The sequence below is a fragment of the Leishmania infantum genome, chromosome 7, assembly GCF_000002875.2.
Source record: "Leishmania infantum JPCM5 genome chromosome 7".
NCBI classification, from domain to species: domain Eukaryota; phylum Euglenozoa; class Kinetoplastea; order Trypanosomatida; family Trypanosomatidae; genus Leishmania; species Leishmania infantum.
The window spans coordinates 381,163-399,425 of NC_009391.2; the positions used below are offsets into that span (position 1 = coordinate 381,163).

The 18,263-nt window shown below is 56.7% G+C and overlaps 5 protein-coding genes and 1 non-coding gene across 6 annotated transcripts; 5 read left to right on the forward strand and 1 right to left on the reverse strand.

Annotated features, from left to right (window-relative positions):
- Nucleotides 1–1,759: 1,759 nt before the first annotated feature.
- LINJ_07_0910 (flavoprotein subunit-like protein) lies at nt 1,760–3,463 on the forward strand (the record flags this gene model as incomplete). The annotated part of the gene is made up of 1 exon (XM_001463260.1): nt 1,760–3,463. One exon carries the CDS (start codon nt 1,760–1,762, stop codon nt 3,461–3,463), a length of 1,704 nt encoding a protein of 567 aa, XP_001463297.1.
- A 2,882-nt stretch (nt 3,464–6,345) lies between these two features.
- On the reverse strand, nt 6,346–6,407 carry LINJ_07_tRNA1. Its single transcript has one exon. It is a non-coding gene; the product is annotated as a tRNA-Arg (tRNA).
- A 462-nt stretch (nt 6,408–6,869) lies between these two features.
- On the forward strand, nt 6,870–7,928 carry LINJ_07_0920 (conserved hypothetical protein; the record flags this gene model as incomplete). The annotated part of the gene is made up of 1 exon (XM_001463261.1): nt 6,870–7,928. One exon carries the CDS (start codon nt 6,870–6,872, stop codon nt 7,926–7,928), a length of 1,059 nt encoding a protein of 352 aa, XP_001463298.1.
- Nucleotides 7,929–8,796: 868 nt separating this feature from the next.
- Nucleotides 8,797–10,590, forward strand: LINJ_07_0930 (phosphoacetylglucosamine mutase-like protein; the record flags this gene model as incomplete). Its single annotated transcript, XM_001463262.1, has 1 exon — nt 8,797–10,590. The coding sequence occupies one exon, from the start codon at nt 8,797–8,799 to the stop codon at nt 10,588–10,590; it is 1,794 nt and encodes a 597-aa protein (XP_001463299.1).
- A 1,577-nt stretch (nt 10,591–12,167) lies between these two features.
- LINJ_07_0940 (cytochrome b5-like protein) lies at nt 12,168–12,392 on the forward strand (the record flags this gene model as incomplete). The annotated part of the gene is made up of 1 exon (XM_001463263.1): nt 12,168–12,392. One exon carries the CDS (start codon nt 12,168–12,170, stop codon nt 12,390–12,392), a length of 225 nt encoding a protein of 74 aa, XP_001463300.1.
- A 3,470-nt stretch (nt 12,393–15,862) lies between these two features.
- On the forward strand, nt 15,863–18,262 carry LINJ_07_0950 (hypothetical protein, unknown function; the record flags this gene model as incomplete). The annotated part of the gene is made up of 1 exon (XM_003392179.1): nt 15,863–18,262. A coding segment is annotated over one exon (2,400 nt), but the record flags the coding sequence as incomplete, so codon positions are not given.
- Between the last annotated feature and the right edge of the window lies 1 nt (nt 18,263).

Below are 18,263 nucleotides of genomic sequence, written 5' to 3' on the forward strand. Positions count from 1 at the left end.
GGGTGGCGGCATGTGCGTGCGCGCGAGTTTCTAACGATGCACTGGACCATCGTTTCCTTCCTTCTTTTGGTTTTTGCTTTGAACCGCGCATTCTCACCCTGCCCCTCCTCTTCCTCGGCCTCGCACCGTCGTGCTGCTGCGTTAATTCCCAGCCGGAACATAGATTCGCTTGCTCGTCTCCCGCCTCATCCCTCCTCAGCACACGCACACGGCCTTGCTACGTGGCGCTGACGACGAGGGGTGGAGAAAGTAGGCGCCAAGACGCGCACGCAAGTATAGAGAGGCGTAGGCGTGGGGCGCACGTGCGGGTGAGCCGTCGCAGACGCGCACACACCCGGTGATATACTGCACAGATGATAACTGGGACGCTAGCACGCACGACCGACTTCGATAGAGCCCCTCGCCCCCTCGCATCCCTAACACGAGGTACCGACTTGTTCGCCTGCTCCACCACCGTTCTTTGGAGGGGGTGGGGTGGGAAGGGCAGCATGGCCATAGAAGACCGTACCCGTGCGCTCATACACATGGCCCACGCAGACACTCGTACACCTAGCCACTGCACATGCCCACGGGCGCATTCTGCTTCCTTTCTCATCACGACCTTCGTCGTCTTTCCTTCGTGCGTGTGCGCATGTCTCGTATGGTCGCTTGCGGATCGGCGCGGCATGGCAGTCTCTCTGTCTCTTTCTTTTCGTATGGGCGTAGGTGTATGTGTACGCTGCGCGGTGCTCACGAGCGCGCGAACCCCAACGAGTAACCGCTTCGGCGTCGCACATCGCAGTGCATTCCGCGTGACGCAGCATCCGCCTCCCTCTCCTTCCGTTGGCACGCTCTAGGTCAGTCGACGAAGAACACCCGAAGGACATTGCACCGGTATCCTCAGCACACCATGTGATGACTCCTCCCTGCCTCACAGACTGCCAGTGCTCTTCCTGCTCGCCAATAGACATCTGCTCTGCATCATTCTTTTCCTTTCTTTCCGCACCATCACCAACGCGGCGATGTGCCCCCCTCCCTCTTGCTCTCTTCCCTCCCTCTCTCCTCTCTTCCACCCTACCCCCCTCCCCTCCACTCACACACACGCATGCTAACATACGCAAGAGCTTCGTTACGTAGGCCGTAGCCGTATCTCTTTCTCGGTCTGTCTGTGGCCCGCGCCTCGTCGAATCGTTTTCCGTTTTGTATCGCTCATTGCGTAGCACTTGTATCGACCCACCGTTCACCTTCTCTCTCCTCTCTCTCCTCCCTCCCTCCCTCTCGGCAGCTCGTGAGCGTCGACACGCGTTGCCGTGCCCGCGCAAGTGTTTGTGTGTGTGTGTGTGTGCATGCCACGCCCGCACTGTGTTCCTGTTACTTGATACTAGTGCTTTCTGTCGCTGCCGTTATTCTTCCTCGCTTTCTTTTTCTCTTGTTCCCTCTGTTGGCCTCTTCTCCCTTTTCAAGAGACATGCCGCCGTCTCAGCCTCCGATCGAGGGCGGTGCCAACCGCATCATCATCGTTGGCGGCGGCCTCGCCGGCGTCTGCGCAGCGCACTCAATTTTGCAGCACGGTGGCAGCGTACTGCTGCTCGACAAGTCCGCGTTTCTCGGCGGTAACAGCACCAAGGCGTCTAGTGGGATCGCCGGCACGCCGACGCAGGCGCAGATCGACTCCGGCGTGCTCGATGGCGTGAAGCTGTTCACGGAGGACACAAACCGCAGCTTTCATGGCGTGCAAGCGGGCGAGAAGCCCGGCCCCGTCTCGCCACTCGTGTCGGAGATGGCGCGTCTGTCCGGTCCGTCGCTGGACTGGCTTGTCCGATACTTCAACTGCGACCTGTCGAAGCTCGGCTTCATGGGCGGCCATAGCCGTCCCCGCACCCACCGCGGCAAGGAGAGGTTCCCTGGCATGGCTATCACGTACGCGCTGATCAGTGCGCTGGAGGCGGTGCAGAAGGTAGACCCCGCAAGGGCCCGCATCTTGACGAAGGCACGGGTGGTGCGCCTAGTGCGCCACCCGCTGGATGGACCGGTCACCGGTGTCGTCTTTCAGGACCGCGAAGGTAACCAGCATATGGAGCGGGGTGCCGTGGTGATCGCGACCGGCGGCTTTGCGGCAGACTTCGCCCAGGACGACTCGTCGCTCATCGCCCGGTTTGCCCCGCAGCTGACCAAGTTTTCCACGACGAACGCCGATCACGCGACCGGCGACGGCATCAAGATCGCTGAGCAAGCTGGCGCCGGTCTTGTCGATATGGACCGCATTCAGGTGCACCCGTCCGGCCTCGTCGACCCGCGCGACCCTAACAACCACGTCAAGTTCCTGTGCGCCGAGGCGACGCGCGGAGCCGGTGGCATCGTGGTCGACAGGCACGGGCAGCGCTTCGTGGACGAGCTGGCGCGCCGCGATCAGGTCAGCGCCGCCATGCTGAAGCACGACGGCGCCAGCCCCTTTTATCTTCTGCTGAACGAGAAGAGCGCCAGGGAAATGGAGTGGCACTGCAAGCACTACGTGGGCCGTGGCCTCATGAAGCGCTACGCCAGTGGCCACGAGTTCTGTAAGGCTACCAGGATAAAGACCGAGGCCCTGGCGGCGACGTATGCGCAGTACAAGAAGGATGCCGCGGTCAACGCCGCCTCGCGCGGTGCCGACTCCGGCGCCGCAGGAGCCGCGAAGCGAGGTTTTTTTTCCTCTCTCTTTGGCCTTGGCGAGAAGCGAGTGGCGGCGGGCACTGCGGTAGCCAAGGACAGCAGCCGCGGCACCCCCGACCAGTTTGGCAAGACGGTATTCCGCAACGTGGACGCCTTCAGCATGGAGGGCCCGCTCTACGTCGCGTGGATCGCGCCTGTTGTGCACTACACGATGGGTGGCTTGCACGTCAACGAGCGCGCCGAGGTGCTAGACGCGAAGACGAAGAAGCCGATTCCTGGCCTGTACTGCGCCGGCGAGGCCGCTGGCGGCGTGCACGGCAAGAACCGGCTCGGCGGCAACTCGCTGCTGGACTGTGTCGTGTACGGCCGCGTGGCTGGCGAGGCGGCGACCAAGTACCTATTCGCCACATACATGGGGCCCTTCTCGAACAACCGCCTGAACACAATCTACTCGCACCTCGCCATCGAGGACCTGCCGCTGGTTCCGAAGGCAGCCGCCCCCGCCAAGCCGGCAGAGGCGCCAGCCGACAGCAAGGAAGCTTCTGCTTGCAGCGACGCTTCCCCGGCGACCGCCGTGGATGGGGAGAGCAAGGGCTTGAAGCGCTACACTCGCGCGGAGGTGGCGAAGCACAACAAGGAGTCGGACTGCTGGTGCATCGTGCGCGGCCTGGTGCTGAATCTGACTGAATTCCTGCCGGATCACCCAGGCGGCAAGCAGTCGGTGCTGATGTACGCCGGCAGCGATGCGACCAAGGAGTTTGACCTGGTGCATCAGCCGGAGGTGATCGACAAGTATACGCCGGACGCCATCATTGGTGTTGTGTCGGACTAGACGTCAGCCCTGTCCCCTCACCTCCACATGCGTGCGAGGGGCAGGGAGAAGGAGGGAGGGAGCGAGCGACGGCGAGGTGTGTGTGTGTGTGTGGCACAGGTGCTCAACGAAGAGAAAGAGGCGGGCAAGGAGATGACAGGGACACCACCACCCCGAACGCACCGTGTGTCCGCGCGCCTCCAGCACCACCGCTCCCCATGGGCCCCTCCCCCTTCTACAACGTCCCTGAATCGCTTCCAGCATGCTCTGCATGCGTTGTGTTTTGTTTTGTGTCTGTCCCCTCCCTCTCTCCTTCCCAAGCACACGCACATCTTATACACTTGGTTCATACATTATAATATGCACATACCTATCTATCTATATAGATGTACGCCATGCTCTTTAACGCTTCGCCGTGTGTTGTGCATCTCTCAGAAGCAGCCCCCCTCCCTTCCCCTCCCCCCATTATATCCTTATCCAGTCCTCCCTCCCTCCTTACTGCACATGGCGACATGATATAGTAACGGCCAAACGAGCCTAGAGGAGGAGGGGTGACGATCACAACGTACGAAGAAGCGAGAGGCTGAGGGGTGCTCTGCTGATAGAGACGCGGACTTGTGAACGCGTGCGCACCGGCACGCTGGCCTCCGCCTCCGCCTCCCACCCCACTCTCTTCCTCGATAGGCGCACCTGTCACCAAATTCTTACAAAACTCGGATCCCACATGCGAGTGGGGTCTATGGCATGCACGTTCTTGCTGTTGCGTGGGGACATCAGGTCCAACGCGTGCGCCACGGCAGCTGGCGTCCCTCCCCTCCCTCCAGGGGCGCGCCCCTTCGGTGAGCTTCGCGCTCTGTCCCTTCGCTTCGTTCGAGGTGCTCTGTTTTCGTCGTCACGTTACGAACGCCCCCGCCCTCCAAGGAAAAACGGACAAGAAGGCTAACCCATAAAACGTCGAAGCAGCAGCGGCAGCCGCCCGCACAAGTGCGGCGCATCCAGACACGCACCCACTCACCAGAGGGCACGTCAAGAGATTCTGGGGTTGAGCGAGTGCGTTGACGTGCACGTGTGTAGGCGGGCCAGGTGCTTCGCGTTGTCTTGCTTGGTCTTGTTCTTTCCGCCTTTTCCTACTCCTTGTGCCACTTTTCTGGAGCGTGCGTGCCTATCCTTGTTCTTTTCCCGCCATCCTAGGGAGTCGAGCCGTAGGGAGGCCTGCGCGGTTCTAAATGTGTGGGGCGATGCCTTTTCATCAGCCGGGTCTCTCGACGGCACCAGAGGAGTTCGAGGAGAAGCGACTCGATGTGCACTGTCCCACTCCCCCACCTGTGTTGCTTATACATATATGTGTGTTCCCTCATGCATGTTTTTGTCTAAGGCACAAGTGTGCAGAGGGGAGAGCGTGCTGCAAAACTTGTAAGCGGAACTCTATCGACGATCAGACACAGCGGATCACGGATGAACACACACACACACACACACACACACGTGGAGGAGGCAGACGATGCCCGGGCCGAAGACGAGACATGGGATTGTTCGTGCGCGGTACCACATACGTGCGCCCATGAATAGCACTGGAAGTCTCTCCTGCTCCCCCCTCCTTCCCCTCTTTTTTTTTTATGCCTTTGTGCAGGCCACACATGTGCGCGCGCAGTGTTGAAGCCCTGCCGGCCCTCCCTCTCCCTCCCCACCACATCTTTCATCCCCTTCACGGCGTTTGCCGAACAATGAAGCTTTACGCGAGTAGAGTGCGTGCGCTCGTTTCTGACAAGGGGGGAGGGAGGAGCTTGATCAGCTGCGCCTCCCAACTGCACGAGGAGGCGGCCACCACCCACACGGAGAGACGTTTATGCTTTACACATCACAGCTCTTCCGCACCAGGGGGCACACCACCCATGCTCGGGGGGGGGGGCGGGCTCGCCGCCCTCTACGGGAGCAGACACCGCTGTCATGGGCCAAGAAATGGCTCAGATCAAGAGGAACATGAAAGGAGCCGCCAAGCGCTTGTGCCGCCACAGAGGTCTACCGCGAAGACACAGCAACAACGGCAGTCCAAGCGGAACCGGGCGGACCGCAATGGAGGACAACGCTAGCGGCAACGGCAGCCTCCTGTTCCAGCGCGGCGACCTGCCGCGGCACCTCGGTGCAAAGGCCGGATGCTCCACACGGAGGGCTAACTGCATTGGGGGCGGTGCCAAGCGAACGGGGGAGCGCAGGAGAGGGTCACGGCACGGGGTGGCTGCAGGGCTGCTGGCGGCGGCGGTGCGGGGGTGGGGCGCGCCCGCGATAGCCGCAACGTCACCTGGGCGGTGGCAACCCTTCCTCGATATTCTTTTTTCCCTTCAGCGCTGGCCGCTGGACGGGCGGCCTTCAAGTACCGCTATGAAGAGTCGCTGCATGGATTCTACACCGGTGCTGGACCATGCACCGCTAAACATCCACTGCCCCCACGCACCGCCATCTTTTACGAAACTGACAGCCATCGGCTATGCAGTGGGCGACGGGCAACGCACACACGCAAACACGAGTCCAATCAAAATGCAGAGCTGGCAACGCCCCCTATTGGTGGGTACAACTGCTGGGGGGGGGTGGGGCGCGGTCCGGGCCTTCGCCGCGCGCCCACGTAACGGATGGGCGCTGCCAGCCGGGTGCGTCCGCGATCTGTGGGCTTCACGCCCTCTTCGCCTCCTCCCCCCGCGTCGCGCGGCTCCCCGGCGTTTGCGCTCTCGGTGCGTGTGTGTGTGCGGGGCGGGGGGCGCTGTCTCCGGGCCGTCTTTTTGGCGTGCTTCGCCGCCCACGCCGGGGGCTACCCCGTTTCCATGCCGAGGGCAGGCGCCCCCCCCTACCCCCGCCTGGCCGATGAGCTGAGCGCTGCGTTCCCCCCCTTCCCGTGGGTTCGGGAAAATCATCCGTGACAGGATTCGAACCTGCAACCCTCTGATCCGTAGTCAGATGCTCTTCCATTGAGCCACACGGACTTCGTGCTACTTTGTAGCATGAAGACAAAGACTGACACGGCCCTTGCCTTTCCACCGCCTCTTTTTCTAAGCTCTCCGCGCAGGGGGGAGGGGGGCAAACACATCACTCACTAAGCAAAGCGTCGGGCAAATACACTCAAGTGCTTCACGTCAGCACAAATAGGAGTGAAAAGCAGCACTAAACACATGTGCACTCAACAATGCACTTTGACCGCCCTTTGCCGCAAAAGACGGAAAAAGCCCCGAGTGAGCGTGTGAAGCGCGCTCCGGCAAACTGCGAACATAGAGAAAAGCAAGAAAGAGTTGCATACGCATTTTTTCAGAATCAAAAAAAGCAAGCCTAAAGTGCTGCCCCGCCATCCTTTCCCCGATGCCCTGTCACACTCATTTCTTTTTTTTGCCTTTTTCTCTGGCTTCTAATGAACTTTTAGGCACGCGCGCCTACCTTCGAAATGTCTCTCACCATGCAGAGTAGCCCACGCTACAATTTCTTTTTATCCGGTATCGCGAGGCACATAAGTAGCGATGCAGTAGAAAACTACTTCCGAGATTACGGAAGTGGCGTCCGTCTGCAACTCAAGCGCGACAAAGACGGGTTGTCTCTTGGCTACGGCTGGCTAACATTTGAGAGTGTGGATGTCGACCGCGTTGTCGCCTCGCAGCACGAGCTAGGTGGGTCACCGGTAATGCTCAGGTATAAGCCGGGTAAAGAATCGCCGAAATCCCAACCTGCTGCTCCTCCCCCGCCGCCACCACCATCACAACCGATCAACGCCCCAACACAGCAAGGAAGGCCACAGGAATACTCACAGCAACATAAAAGATATAGGGAAGAAACTCTCAGACCACAGGTGCACACTGCTTCTCAAACCGCGCAAATCCAAAAGGAAATTATGCCGCCCGAGCCGCAAACACTCCCTGCACCACAATCACTGCGGAAAGAGGAACGGAAGCCGGAGACGGAACCCTCTCCTACACCGATGCCGCAGACTGTACCTTTGCAGCAGCAGTTCTCGTCCTCTCCGAAAGAGCCCGCTGCACAACCGGTCTTTGTTTGCATTCCACTGAGTATTTGTCCCGGTGCATTTTTGCACGATCCACGGGTTTTCTGCTGCACGCTGGATCCCTTGCAGGTAGGTAAGCTCAGTATACTAGCGACACCAACGCCACACGCCGCCTTACCGAATCATCACGCTGAGCAAGCAGCGTGCGTCGTACCAGGTATTCCTCAGCAGCAGCATTCCACTTACGCAAGTGTAAAAAGTAAATACACATCACCACAGACCCCTTTATCGATGCCGCCGCCATCTTCAGGCCCAGCATCGTCACCACCACCACCGCCTGGACCACCACCTCCACATCTAACTGCACCCTTTCGCGAAACAGTTCCACCACCACCGGGACCACCACCTCCGCCACCGCCTCCTGGACCACCTCCTACCAAAAATTGCTCGTCCGGAACTCCTCTTCGATTTCCTCCACCACCAGGCCCACCTCCGCGGCGTTACTGATGAGCTGTTTGCTCTTTTCGTTTTGCAAGTCTTTTTTGCCGTGTATCGCAGCCGCCTCAGGTAATTCCCGTAAGAAAGGGCTGATAAAGCCTTTTCAATAATGCTTATGTGGAAAGAGGACGAATTCAAATTACAACCAGCAGCTTTTGCTCCGAATCGCGAAGGGAAAATGCGGGATAAGGAGCCAACGGATTTCTTACCGGTGTTTTACATGCAGCACGGTCCTTGTGCATGTTGCGCACTGTAGAGCAATGATCTGCTTTTGGCATTGTGCCAGGTAGGCAAGATGAGTCAAACTGCAGTGCTGATTGTGGATAAAATTGCACCAACTACCAAGCCTTCGAAAACTAGGCGATTAGCCCAAGCAGCGTTATTTGTGCTTCGCATGTGTTATGTGTGTGAGGCACCGAAAAAAGAAAATATAAAGTACATATGATTTTTGGGTCTTTTCTCAGTAGTGCGCAGCCTCCTCGTATGCTTGCTATAATAGAGGAAAAATAAGCGATGCGACTCGATCCCTCGACTCGGGTCTCTCAGCAAGCACCTTTAGGTCTCTGTGCCATCATTTTTGTGAAGAGCAAAATCAACTTCCTTACTTTTCACTCTTGCTCGCTTCAATTTGGCTTTTTCTTTCATTCGGGATTTTTCATTGTTTTGTTATAGGAAGGGCATCAACTATATTCAAACTGCAGCTTACCTCATTCCTTAGCCTTTTACCCTACTACTACTACTGCCAGCTTCGTTTATTTTCGTCATATCTTTGCTCTGAATAATAATAACAATATATATATATATATAATATCTTTATATGTATATCAACGGTGCTGAATCGGAAGGAGCATTGCCGTGCTGTTTTTGAAGTGCTACAATGGAGCTCGAGCAAACGGCAACATCAAACCCACATGCTATTTTCACTAGCATGTTTTTCAATCAGTTAAAGCGTATTATCGACTCTGAGTTTCCTCTGCGCCATGACCCCGTGAAGAGCCCACTCACTTACGGAACGGCAGGATTTCGTTTTAAAGCTGAGCTTCTTCCACCAGTGGCAGCCCGTGTTTCCATGATAGCCGCACTTCGATCCGTGTACTGCCAAGGAAAGCGAGCAGCAGAAGGTTACAGTGTACCCTGCACGGTGGGTATAATGATCACGGCATCTCATAATCCGTACGTGGACAACGGATTCAAAATTATCGATGTTGACGGAGGAATGCTTGCAGAGTCCTGGGAGAAGTGGTGCACACGCGCTGCAAATGCCTCGTCAGGAAGCGACCTGGAGAGAGTCATGATGGACTGCTTGGCGCATGATCCTAGAGTGTTTCAGCCGAAACAATACTCGTATTGCCAGGTGCACTTTTCCAGAGACACCAGACCGAGCGGCGAAGAAATCGTGAACGCAGGGTTGAGAACACTGCATCTTTTACGGAACACCACCGCAAGATCTTACCCGCCTGTTTCGACGCCTTGCATGCACTTCGCGATCGCAAAAGCCAACGAGCTCGGCTTGGCGGATGAGTCTCTGTCTCCATCTTATTATAACGAGCTTTTAGCTGGTTTCGAGGAGATGTATCGCTTTGCAAGCCCGGGCTCGCAGTCAAGTGAGAAACAAGGCAATCCCCAGCAACTCGTTGTTGACTGCGCCAACGGTATCGGCTCCCTGACGGTGAAGGAGCTCATTAACGCTTCCAGACAGCAATCCGACTTCGTAGCGTTAGCTACCTTTTTCGAGTTGCACCAGGTAGACTGCAACTGCCAGGATGAAACGGTGCTGAACAGCAAATGTGGAGCCGACTATGCAAAACAGCACGCAACGCCGTCTGCCGCAATGTCAGCGTGGCCAAGCACCTGCCCGCCAGGTGTGAATCCTATTGCCACACACTTTTACTCCCTCGACGGCGACGCGGACCGCGTTGTCGCATTTCTCTACGACCCAAAGCGGGATTCCAAATGGGTTCTGCTGGACGGTGATCGAATGTCCATCCTTTACGCAATGCTGTTGCATAAGTGGCTTGGTGAAGAGCAGATGAGGGCTTTGGATGTGGCTGTTGTGCAGACAGCCTATGCAAACGGCGCATCAACAGAGTTTCTCGAGAAGCAGCTCCACATGCAGGTGCATACCTCCGCCACTGGCGTCAAAAACCTTCACCCGATTGCGCACGCGCACGACGTGGGAATCTACTTTGAGGCAAACGGCCACGGTACAGTGTTGTTATCTGAAAAGGTGCTCACAGGGGCTGCTTCGACCGGACCTGAAAAGGCTGCGCTGTTCGCCGCGATGAGGCGTCTGATGTCCCAGTACTGCGGCGATGCGATCGCTGACATGTTAATGTGTGAAGTTGCGCTGAAAGCTCTGAATCTTACATTTCAGGACTGGGCGGACTTGTACGCTGATCGTCCTTGCAAGCAGATCAAGGTCACTGTTGCACATCGTGGTCGAATTACGAACACCCCTGATGAGCGTCGGGCATTGTCGCCTGCCGGCATGCAGGATGAAATTGATGCCGCGGTCTCTCTGGCTTTGTCTCGTTGCGAGGCGGCGCGAGCTTTTGTCCGTCCTAGCGGTACGGAGCCGGTTGTGCGTGTTTATGCGGAGGCCACTGACCCGTCAGTGTGCGAGTCTCTCTCCGCAGAGGTCGCCAAGATTGTTGAAGCATACTGCAGCTGAAAGGTATGAGCAGTCAAGCTGTTTTCGGTGGTACGGCGTTGTTTTACTTTTTTTCTTTCTCTTGGGGTGAGGAAATGACGGCTCACGAACGCAAAGAAGGGGTTCTCCCTTCGACGCACTTTTCACACGAAATTTTTTATTGTTGTTTCTCTTGCAGAACGAAAGCAGTACAGATGCTGCATTATATATATATATATATATATATGTACATAAGAGGAGCAGAAACGCAAAGCATGGCTTCCACTGGTCCCACCACGATGCTCCGTTTCGTCCCCTCCAAAATTATTCTCATTTTCCTTTTTTCCCGTGTTGCTTTTCCCTGCTTCATATGCGCGGCCACCTTTTTTTTCTCCTTTCTTTGTGTGTGTTTGCTGGCACGGTTGCCGCTCGTGGTTTTGGGAAGGAGGCTTTGCTAGAATGTGGTCGTAGTAAACTGGCGCGCTGTGCACCCCCACCTTTGTTCCCTCCCTTCACATTAGCACTTTCTTTTTTTTTGTGGTTTTCCTCATGGGCTGTAGTCATCTCTGTCGAATATCAGCGGGAAAACAGGCAAACAAACAGACACACTAAAGGACACCAACAAGGGCAGGCCCCGTCTCCGTCGATTGCAACAGGCCACGCGCAGGGGTGAGATCAGGCCAACTCTAGAGGCACACAAGGTTGCGACTCCGACAGGTGCTGTGTTGCTTGCGCATGTAGGCCTTGAGCCGAGTGCCTCAGAGGGGCTTGTTGCTTCATATCAACGAGCGTGTTGCAGTGATACCTGTGCGTTGAAAGACGGGTTTCTGCTGCACCCTACATGTTTTTTTCCCCTTTCGTGTGCTGCATATGCTGTCTCTGCCTCTCATCAAACCGGGAGACGCTCGATCAGAGCAGGGGAGAGCGGGATAAAAGAAAGCGGAAAGAGCACAGCGCACCATGCAACGTTGGTGGGTCATTGTATGTCTACTCTCCCCCTCATCCTCTCCTCGACCTTACGGCTTTCTTGTTTCGCTTGCCTTTTCCGGCTTGTTTTTCCTCTTCCTCGTTCTGCGGTTATGGTCCGCCATGTCTTTTGCTCCCGCCGAGCAAAAAAGAGGGCAAGCGATGAGAGGCGCGGATCTCTCTTTGTTTCAATCCTTTTCTCCCTCCTCCGATGACGTATAGTTCTATATGTATATTGTATCGTCTATATGTTTTTTTTTTTTCCATTTCCTCGTGGTTCCTCGGTATCCTTCATTCAACTGCGTCACCTGCAGAAGATTGTATTGCTGCTGATGCTGCCTCTTTTTCTTGCATCTCTGGTAAGCCTTGCTTGCACAAGTGCGAGAGTGATGCCGGCGGCACCATCGCCCATTGAATACGCGAGCACCACAACAGCACCGCATGCTGCGCTCAGCTCTGAGACCTTTCAAATGATTCTGCTAGCTGCTAGTGTGACGGCCCTAATCTAGTGGCAGCCTCACGTCCTCACGGCACTCCCACCGACCACCGAGGAACTAGTGAAGAGCATGGCCGTCGTTGCCGATTCGAGGGCGGAGCGCTTGCCATGCGCCGATGTGGCGAAGCACAACACGAAGGCGAACCACTGACTTGCGATGCACAACCTCGTGCTGGATGTACCGAGGCACATGCCGCTCCACCCCAGCGGCAAGCGCATCATCTTTGACTACGCCGGCGAGGACTCGGTGAGGGGGTTCTACGTGGCTCACGGCTTGAATGAAATGGAGGCTTGCGCCCCAAGTCGATTATTCGCGTACTGTCGCACTAGAGGAGGCGGCGGCGGCGGCGGCGACCTCATAGGAATTCTCACGCACACATAAACTACAAATCCATCATGCTGATACCTTGCCCACTTGGTGCTTGCTATGAGTCTCTCTCCGGTGAAGCGCCGCCACCCGCGCACGCAAAGCCATCAAGCAGCAGACGTAGCAACATGCATACAGACAGCTACGGACCCTCCTCCCCTCCCCCTTCGCCTTGTCTCAAATAGCAGCTCGTGTCTCTCATGGCTTTTTATTTGTGTCGTTAGTTCGGCTTCTGTGCGTGTGTCTCTGTGCTTGCGCGATTAACTACCGTCATCGCGCCAACGTTTCTGCGCGCGCTTGCATATATGCATGTGTGCGGGATGAGCTCTTCAACTGTGGTGTGCATCCCAACGAACGGTGTGGGCAATGTGTGTGGGAGGGGGGGGGGGCACGAAAATACTCACAGAAGCGAACAATACAGAAAAGAGTGGGAGAGTGCCACGCAGTTTGCTCCCTCCTCTCTCCGCTCTCCTTTTTCCTGCTTCTCTTCTCTCATTACCAACTCTCTTGTTCATTTTACTCTGCGGAAAAGAGTAAGCAAGAGCCCTTTCCCCTCCCTCCCTCCCTCCCTCACAAAGAAAAAAGAAAATGGATCCTTCAGTGTCAGACATGAGACGCACTCATCATCTCTGCTTCGTCTCTCTCTGTCTGCCTCTCCCTCTCAGTGCGACGGGGAGTGACATGGTGGTGCCTCTGATTGTGGTGAAAGGCTCACTAGCCTTTTCGATCCTCTCCCGCGTTTTCTCTCCGAATTCGTGCAAAAGAGAATGAGGAGGAAGAAAGAAGGAGGTACTTAGGAGCATACCCACCCTCTCCCTCCCCCTCCTCCCCCCGCACACACACGGGGTACTTTAGTGCAGTGGGTCTCTCTGCCCATTTTTCTTCCCAACTTCCTCCTCTTTTTCATCCTTATCCTTCTCGTACATATATATGCATAAATGTGTCCGCCCCTTCGTAGTGCCAGCTAGCCGTTGTGCGTGTGTGCTCCTGTTCACGTGGGCATATTCGTTGCCCCCTCCCACAGGTTCCTTCACACACTCAATATAAGACTTGTCCAGGCATCCTTCATTGTGCTCCCCACCCCCTCCCTCTTCTTCCTCGCTGGCGAGTCGCCCGACGGTGAGACGTTCAGTGACGTTGTCGGACGACCCCTAGGCCGGAAGTCACGGAGTGACCCCCCTCCCTTTCCACACACACACACACACACACGCACACACGCCCGCCTGTCCCGTTCAAACACATCAAAAGCCAAGCGAAAAAGAGAGAGTACGGTCCGTTAGCAGGCAGCTCGTAACTGCCCCACTGGACACACGGTGCATACGCACATCTCACTCGTGTCTCTCGACCCCTCTCCGTATCATCTCTCGCTCGCTCTCCCACTTTTTTGTCTGGTTTTCCGCATTTCGGTTTGGCTGTAGACACGCGAAGAGCACCACACGTTGTTGGCTGTTGCTGCGCCGGGGGTGAAGAAGCAGACAGAAGCATTGGCCATCTTCATCCATCCGTCTCCTCATCAGCGACACTGTCGCTGCAATCTTCTTTTTCCTGTTGCCTTTTCCCACCTGCGAAACATCTCTCACTCTGTGCGTGCGTGCGTCTTTGTGGAGCTGTCCGCCCTTTATTCATTGACTACCTTTCTTATCGCTTAGTCTGTTTTGCAGAAAAGAAATCATAGATAGATCCTGCCCCCTTCTCCCCTCCCCACCCCCACGCCATCGTGCCTCCTCCGTTGCCGTCCGTCCGTCCGTCCGCCGCTCCCTCATTTTTCTTTTCCTTCACAAGAAGCCGAGACGTCAAAGACGTGACTCACGCACACAAGGCAGTCTACAGGGCAGTACCACCGCACAACACAGAGTCGGACAGCAAGTTCTTTTGCCTACAAGAGACATACTCATCAAGCGCATACACGCAGACGGACACACACGCACACGTATATGCGTGCGTAGACACATTCCAACAACAAAGAAGGAAGGTACGTGCGCGCACCAGCTTCCTTTCTCGTTGCTGCCCCCTCCTCCCTTTTCACCCCGCCCGTTTCTATTCTTCCCACTCTCCCACTCCCCAGCACACACGTGCAGGCCCCTTTCCCCATCCTACGTCTGCCGTTGAAGCTCTGGAGAGAAGTTGCTGCGCAGCAGCCGTATTTTATTCGCTTTTATCTTCTGTTCCGTTGCCGTTGCTGTGTGTGCGTGTCTGCTTCCGCATATCTTTATATATATCTGTCCGCTTCTCCATTTGGGCTTCTTTTAAAGAGAGGCCACCTCCAGAGAATCTAGCCAAGCAATCAGGGGGCCTCTCCAAGACTGCCTCCCTCCTTCCCTCCCAGCTCTCTCTCTCGCCGTCTCTGTCGTTGTGTGTGCGAGAGAGAACCCGAAAGGAAGAACAGAAGACATATATATATATAGTTTTTCTTTTGTGACTCGAAAACCAACCGAACACGAACACGAACACGTACACACAAACCCCCTCCCCCCCAAACCTCCCCAGAGCATCACGTGTGCGCTGTGTAGTGCTGCCTTGACGTCGCCGCCTTTCTTTCGAAGTCTTCTTTTGCCTCACACACAGTTGCGTGTGCCGCCGCTGCTCACAGAAGCGTCCCACATTTGCCTTTTACGCTTTTCTTTGTATTCCTCTCCCCGCCTGCATCCATCCAGGAACGCCACCCAAGCAGCGCCTTCACAGCCACGCACGCACGCACGGAGACGCACACATAAGTGTATTGCGTGTGCGTGTGTGTATGTGTGTGTGTTGGAGGCGGGTTGTTGCCGTTCACATTTCTTTTTTTTTTGTTGTTATTTCCTGAAGGAGCCTCTCTTTCTTTCCTTATATACCCATACATATATACATATACATACATATATACCTATTGTATGTATATGTATATATGTATGCATGTGTATATGTATGGGTATATTTGATATTCTCTTTTCTCGCACCTTTTTTTGTTGTTGCTCTGCCGCAGTCCGCACCGTCTCCCCTCCGTCTCCCGCTCTTCTCGTTTTGATTTCTTTTTCCCCCCCTTTTACGCGAGGCACTCTTTTCCTTTTATTTTATTTTTATGCGTGCCTTCACGTTTTTTTTATTACTCTTTTAGTTTTGTTCTCTTCCTCCTCCTGGCCGTCTTCCCCTTTTTGTCTCCTCCCTTCGCGTGCGTGTGTGTGCCGGTGTGCAATCTTCTTCGTCGTCTTGGTTCCTTTCTTTTTTGTTTCCTTGCGTTGGACTCTCTCTCCCTCTCCCTCTCGCGATCTGTGACGAAGGCGCAACTGCGAGAGTGTCTTCCACGCACGCGCATACACACAACGAGCACGTGACCATACCCCTCCCCCTCCTTGGCACGGCACGACCGGAGGTGTCCGTAAGTGCGCAAACAGCAGCAGCAACTATACACAGAGAAGCGACAGGCGATCCTCGCCGAAGCGGTGACGTGAGCGCATCTTCGGTTCAGCTGAGATACCCAGTCCCACACAATCACGCACGCATCCGTCATGGCGCCGCGGCAGCAACTTCGCGCCGCTGCGCTTTTTGGTGTGCTCCTCATCACCGGCGTGGCGTGCGTCGGCGTCACCGGCGCCCATGCCAGCTCCGATGCGGTGGTACAGACAACCCCGACATACCCGCTGCTGGATGTTGTCTTTCTCGCCACCACCTCCATGGACCCTGACAGGACGCTGTACATATCCTCTGCAAGCAACTGCAGCAGTCGAGTCTCGCCGATCTGCACGCTGGGCCGCACTCAAGTCGGTGTAAACTACAACAGCTCAACGTGCATCTTCAACGTCACGTCCGCCTCTCTCGGCTTGAATGCGGCGACAGCGTCGTCGATACCTGCGCTTCACTGGTGCAGCAGCGCCACCGGCACCACGCCCTTTGCGACGCTGCAGATGAACGCGGTTCGCATGACACCCGGCTACGCCTATTACAGTGCGGACACGACCTTCACCTTCAACCAAGCGACCCCGGTTGGCGCCAAGGTAGGGCTGTACCGGGAAAGCAGCTGTGACACACTGCTGAATGGCCTGCCGTTGACGACGCTGCAGAGCTCGCGCGAGCTGACAGCGAGCATCGGTCCCCGCACTGTCACGTACGTGTGTGCTTCCATTCCAACCGTCTTCAACAACGCCACCGTCATTGCAGTGCGCTCGGTAGTTTACGGCGTGTCTCCCTATGACATATACACCACCCAGGGCATCCGCCATCGCAGCGTCGTCATCAGCGCCTCATCGTCCTTCCACTACATGTCACTCTCGACTGACCCGCAGTGCCTGACACTGGCGCAGCCATATCAGCAGACGGAGACGGGCGACGGGGTACTGACCATCAAGGTGCCGCGCGGCACGTACTACTTCTGCGGTGTCGTCATCCGCGGCCTCGAAGGGGTCGGCGTGTTTGTGCCGGCTCTTAGCACGTTCAAGGTGCTCGAGTATGGCATTCGGCCGCACACCATGTACGCGGCGCGCGCCACTCCGATGTCCTTCTCACTGGACGCTGTCGCTGTGCAGAGCAAGCTGCAGGGCGCCCTTTTTACCACCGCCAACTGCGGTGTGAGCGGCAGCAAGCCGGTGACAAGCTGGAGCGCGTCAATGACGTGGACGGTGGGTGTTGCCGGCACCTACTACGCCTGCGTACGCACAAGTGGCAGCACTCTAGCCGCCGACGTGGGCTACGTCAATCAGGTGGTGGTCTCCAACATCCCTGCGGTGTCTCTCGCTCGCCAGCCGGCCATCAGTGGTCTCGGCGAGCTGGCTACAGTGACGCGCAGCGCCCTCGACGACGTCCCCGCAGCTGTGGTGACAGTCGGGCTGTCGACTAGCTCGAGCTGCGCTACTCTCTTTGCCGGGGGTAGCACAACGGAGACGGGGAGTACGGCCTCTTTTTATGTGCCTGAGAACTCGCCAAGCAGCACCTTCTATTGCGTGTCGAACCGACTCACGACGGACGCGAGCGGCGGTGACAGCAGTGAGCCCACCAAGGCGGTCTACTACCCGCTGGGACCGCTGGAGCTGCGCACCTACGGCCTGACCTACCCTGCCCTACGCACCCAGGCGACGATGAAGGTGGGACTCGACAGCGACGTTGTCTTCGGCAGCGGCACCTCCATTTGTCTGACACCTGCTCTTCTCCCCAGCAGCAGCAGTAGCAGCACTAGCAGCATTAGCAGCAGCACTAGCAGCATTAGCAGCAGCTTCGTCGACCATGACACCTGCGACACCGCGATCGCTGCTAACAGCGACATCGCCATGACATTCCAGCTCTCCAGTCTAACCTCCATACTCACCCCCGTGCTATTCCCAGTAGCAGGAAGTTGGTTGCTCTGCGTGCGGGAGCCTGGCGTGATGGGCAGCGCGTACGTGCGGCTGCGCACGCTGCGCGTGTACGGCAACGCCACTGTGACCCCAGACGGCGTTATCCCGGGGATACCAGCAAGGCTCGCCGTCACAGCGATTCCGCCGTCGACGACGGTGAGCCTGACGACGGACATCGCCTGCTCGATCAACATGCCAGTGGTGACCACGACGCAGTCGAGCCTGACTGGCACGGCTGCCCTCGTCTTCACACACATGGCCCTGGGCAACCTCCTTCTCTGCGTTGGCTACCATGGCGAGCACATGTCTCAGGGGACGGCAGCGGAGCTGATGGTGGCTGGCACCGTGGCGAGCACGAATGCCCGCGTCGTGCCACCCCTGGCTGTCGATTCCGTGCCCACGCAGCTGACTTTTTCCGCCCGAGGCGCTTCGTCACTGAGCGGCTACACCGCGCTGCTGGTGCCGCCAAGCACCAGCGGCCGCGTTGCGACCACGTGTCCAACATCCGCGACCGCTGAACTTATTCAGCTACCAATATCCGTGCCTCCCTCCGCTACTACCGGCGCGATCGCCGTGCCACTTC